The 4283-nt window shown below is 46.0% G+C and overlaps 1 protein-coding gene across 1 annotated transcript; it reads right to left on the bottom strand.

Moving 5' to 3' along the window:
• Positions 1-341: 341 nt before the first annotated feature.
• On the bottom strand, positions 342-4060 carry PCDHB7 (protocadherin beta 7). The gene has a single exon (XM_010591312.3). It carries the CDS (start codon positions 3869-3871, stop codon positions 1496-1498), a length of 2376 nt encoding a protein of 791 aa, XP_010589614.1. The 5' UTR covers positions 3872-4060; the 3' UTR covers positions 342-1495.
• Positions 4061-4283: the final 223 nt, after the last annotated feature.

Here is a 4283-nt window from a genome sequence, read left to right as displayed (position 1 = left end):
CGTACTACACACAATGTTGCAGGGCAGAATTTGCTGATATCATTCTCAGATATTCGCTCACAGGTGTTCAATGTTATGATTTACCGTTCAAGCACTGCCCTATAGCAGGTTATGCACACACACAAAAAGAGGTATTTGGCTTACATCAGAACTGACTTATGATGGAGTTGTCAGAACAGAGCTCCTAGTAGGTCTGGACTACCTATACTAATTTTAGAGTCATCAGCATCAGTTTGTAATATTTTCAGAATTATGAGTTTGCTGAAATTATCTGAACATTTTTTAAAGAACAGGAGTTATAGATTATCGTAACAAATACAGATTCTCCTTAACTCCCAGAATCTGTAATTAACTTAGGAATCATTTGTTTTTCTTTAATATTATGTATCTAAAACTATTCTATTTCTTATAATTCCCTGATGCAGCACTATAATATATGGAGTGGGGAAACTCATTTAAAATAAACTTTTCAATTACAGCTAGAAAAATCACAAAAGTAGGTAGGGAATACTGTAGAAAAATTACTGAAATGTGAGGAAAATATATAAGCTGATGATGTAGTCAAAATTTTGTAATGATCCTATTCATGACCACTCATCTTTTCTGTGAAATGAAATGTAGCTATTCAGGTAACAAGCAGAAAGCACAGGTTGATTTTTTTTTAAACTTGGAATTTGGTTGAATTAGGGCATTGATAATAATTAATTGATCCAGAAAAGCTGGGCCATTGGTCTTTAAGAAAATACAAACCATAGGCATTATTATGTCTAAAATCTGTAAACCTCTAAACAGGAGTACAAATATGAGAGAAAGATTTCTTCTCCTTAATCAGGAAGGAAATTTGGCAAATGCTAAATTATAATGACAGAAATCAGTAAGGCATGGTGACAAGGAAACTGACAGAGTCAGACAGACCAGAGAGATGCTCACAGATCACAGATCGGACAGATGCTTAGCTTTGCCACTTATTAATTGGTGAACTTACTGAACCTCTGTGAACACTCATTTCCTCATTTATAAAACATGTCTCCTTGTGGATTTACTTCTGATATTAAAAGTATTAAAATGATGTATGATACAGAGTAAATGCTAAAAGTATTAAAGCTTAAAAACTCTAAAATCTGTGCTTTCGAAATTTGGTGTATGCATACTCGTTCAGCACTCTAATCAACTCAGAAAATGAAAATAGCAATGAAGATGGAAGACAATAAAAAGGAATTTAAAGCATCTCCAAACAGATTTATTATGTACTACACTGGGCAGTAAGCATAATTGTTTAAGATTAAATATGACACACGTAAATCCCATGCTTTGTGGAGGGCTTTTTAGCGCTGAAGCTGGATCCCTTTCTGTGTAAAGAAAATTATTCTTTGACTTTCAGAGTACTGAAATAATGTGAAAGCACTTTTTTTTTTTTTTTTTACAGGTGTCTCGGAATAAATTTCTTACTAGGAATGTATTCACAGACACAATATCACTTATTTTTCACTCCTTATCAAAAACCCAAATTATTCCGAAATGAGAGATTTTCTTCCACTTCTCTCTCAGTGCTCTGAGGTGGAAGATTCCGGATAATTGGTTTCAGGAATTTGAACTCACTGGTCCCAGAACCTCCTGTCAGACACACCTGGTACTGGTAGGTCTGGGACAAAGTCCCAGTACCGCTGATGTCCACCAAGTGGTCTGGAAAGTGGCCCTCAGGCACCAAGCAGCGACTCACCGGGGGAGCCCTGTTCCTCCTGCACAGCCGCACAGCGACGAACGAGAGCACGGAAAACAAGAAGAGCGACGAGACCGACGCCAACGCAATGACCAAGTAGATCGTGAGCGAGTCGGCCTGAGCCTCAGCCAGGGCCGCCTCTGGGAGCGGCAGGTAGGGCTGCGAGAACCCATCCACCAGGAGCACGTGCAGCGTGACGCTGGCCGACATTGGCAGCTCGCCATTGTCCTTGACCAGCACGATGAGTCTGTGCTTGGCGGCGTCGCGCTCGCTCAGCAGTCTGGCTGTGCGCACCTCTCCATTGTGCGCCCACACGCTGAACAGCCCGGGCTCAGTGGCCTTGAGCAGCTGGTAGGACAGCCAGGCGTTCTGACCCGAGTCGCTGTCCACTGCCACCACCTTGGTCACCAGGTAGCCCGCCTCGGCAGCCCTGGGCACCAGCTCTGTGCAGGGCGCAGAGTCGTTCTGCAGCGGGTACAGCACGAAGGGCGAGTTGTCGTTTTCGTCCACGACCTCCACGCGCACCAGCGCCTCGCTGCTCAGCGCGGGGGAACCTGCGTCTATCGCGCCCACGCGGAACTCGAAGGCTCGCAGGGCCTCATAATCCAGCGACCTGAGGGCAAAGAGGTGTCCGTTGTCCGCGTTGATGGAGACCAAGGAGGCGAGGGGGAGGTGCGGGTCCTGGGGCGGCAGCAGCGAGTAGGTGACTTGGGCGTTGGAGCCTGAGTCTCTGTCTGTGGCGCTGACGCTGCCCATGTGGAGGGCGGGGCTGCTATTCTCGCGGATGAACAGGGTGTAGGAGGTTTGTGTGAAAGTTGGAGCGTTGTCATTGACGTCGGAGACCAGCACTCTTATGCTGTGCTCAGTTTTCAGCCTGGGGGACCCCAAGTCGGTGACAGTGATTGTGACGTTGTAGTCAGCGTTCCACTCTCTGTCCAAAGATTTCTCTGTTACCAAAGTGTAGAAATTCTCAACCGATGGCTTCAGGAGAAAGGGGAGATCGTCCCGGATGGTGCACACCATTTTTCCATTGTTCCCTGAATCTCTGTCCCTAATCCTAAAAACAGCAACGACTGTCTCGGGTGAGTTTTCTGCTATTGGGCTAGTAAGTGATGACATGAGCAGTTCCGGTGGGTTATCATTTGTATCTGTTACCTGGACCACCACCGTACATTTCCCAGAAAGCCCTCCGCCGTCTTTGGCCTGAATAGTTAATGTATAAGTTTGAATTGCCTCATAGTCCAACTCGGCTCTAAGATAAAGATCGCCAGATGCTGAATCGATTTGAAACGTTTTGAGAATTCTTTCAGTGGCATAAAAAAATGCATAAACTATTTCTCCGTTGCTTCCGGCATCTAAGTCACTAGCAGACACAGCGACAACCAGAGAGCCGATGGGGCTGTTCTCGGGCACTTCCACCTTGTAGACCGGCTGCACAAATTTAGGGGCGTTGTCATTAATGTCCAGGACAAGGATGCGTACCAGGGCGGTCCCTGACCTTGGCGGAGAGCCACCATCCAAGGCTGTGAGGACTAAACTGAGCTCAGGCACTTCCTCGCGGTCCAGCACTTCATCCAGTATCAGTTCGGGATAGACAGTCCCCTCACCACTATCATGGACGTTAATATGGAAATAGGCATTCGGGCTGATGGTGTAGTTACTCAGGCCGTTGACTCCAACATCTGAGTCCTGTGCACGTTCTAGGAGAAATGCCTCCCCCGGAGTGGTACTTTCTAATATTTTCAAGGGAATTTCTCTATCTAGAAATACTGGAGAATGATCGTTGATGTCTCTGACCCATAGTTCAGCGCGGAAAATCTGAAAAGGCTTTTCCAGTAATAACTGGAAAGGCAGCACACAGGGATCCGTGGGGCCGCACAGTTCCTCTCGGTCCAATTTCTCATTTAGTATTAAATCCCCAGTAAGCGGACTGAGTAGTAAAAATGGCATGTTCCGGTCTGAAACGATTCTAGATCCTCGGGCTGACAGTTCCCCCATCCCCAAGCCTAGGTCATTTGCAAGGTTGGCCAGAAGCGTGCCTCTCTCGGTTTCCTCCGCCACAAAATAGCGAAGCGGTTCCGCGCCAGCCCAGGACACACCCAAAAATACACAAAGAAATAAGACTTGCCTTTTCTGCACGCCGGCCTCCATTCTTTCTTTGAGTCTTCAAAAACGCTTCCTCTCGGCCTCAGACAGCTCTCGGAAATGGCAGTAACCGAAATCCTTAGAAATGAGCTGGATAATGGCAATAATTGTGGGGAGGTAGCTCCACTCGTCCCCAAGTCCTATCCTCACGATTTTCTCTAGACGCTGGAATCTGCAGCATCCACTGTGCTGGTGTGTGTTTTTTTTTTTTTTCTCTTTTTAGCCAACAGCGCCACCTTGCGTGTTTTGTATGCTATTCCCGTTCTCCAGAATAGAGCAAAAAGATGGCGGATTAAAGGAACTCTGTCAACAGGAGTGATTTTTCTCACAGTCTTTCATGACATCTTTTGCCTCAAATGGTCACCCGTAATGCCAGTAAGTGATTACATTGTTTTCCTTTCTGATAGCCTGAATTCGT

The sequence above is a fragment of the Loxodonta africana genome, chromosome 2 (assembly GCF_030014295.1).
Source record: "Loxodonta africana isolate mLoxAfr1 chromosome 2, mLoxAfr1.hap2, whole genome shotgun sequence".
NCBI classification, from domain to species: domain Eukaryota; kingdom Metazoa; phylum Chordata; class Mammalia; order Proboscidea; family Elephantidae; genus Loxodonta; species Loxodonta africana.
The sequence above is the reverse complement of the archived record's forward strand: the minus strand, read 5'-3'. Positions and strand labels throughout refer to the sequence as shown.

What these genes read in the sequence shown, in the direction of transcription:
- PCDHB7 (XM_010591312.3), bottom strand. Translation starts at nt 3,871, where the DNA reads ATGGAGGCCGGCGTGCAGAAAAGGCAAGTCTTATTTCTTTGTGTATTT.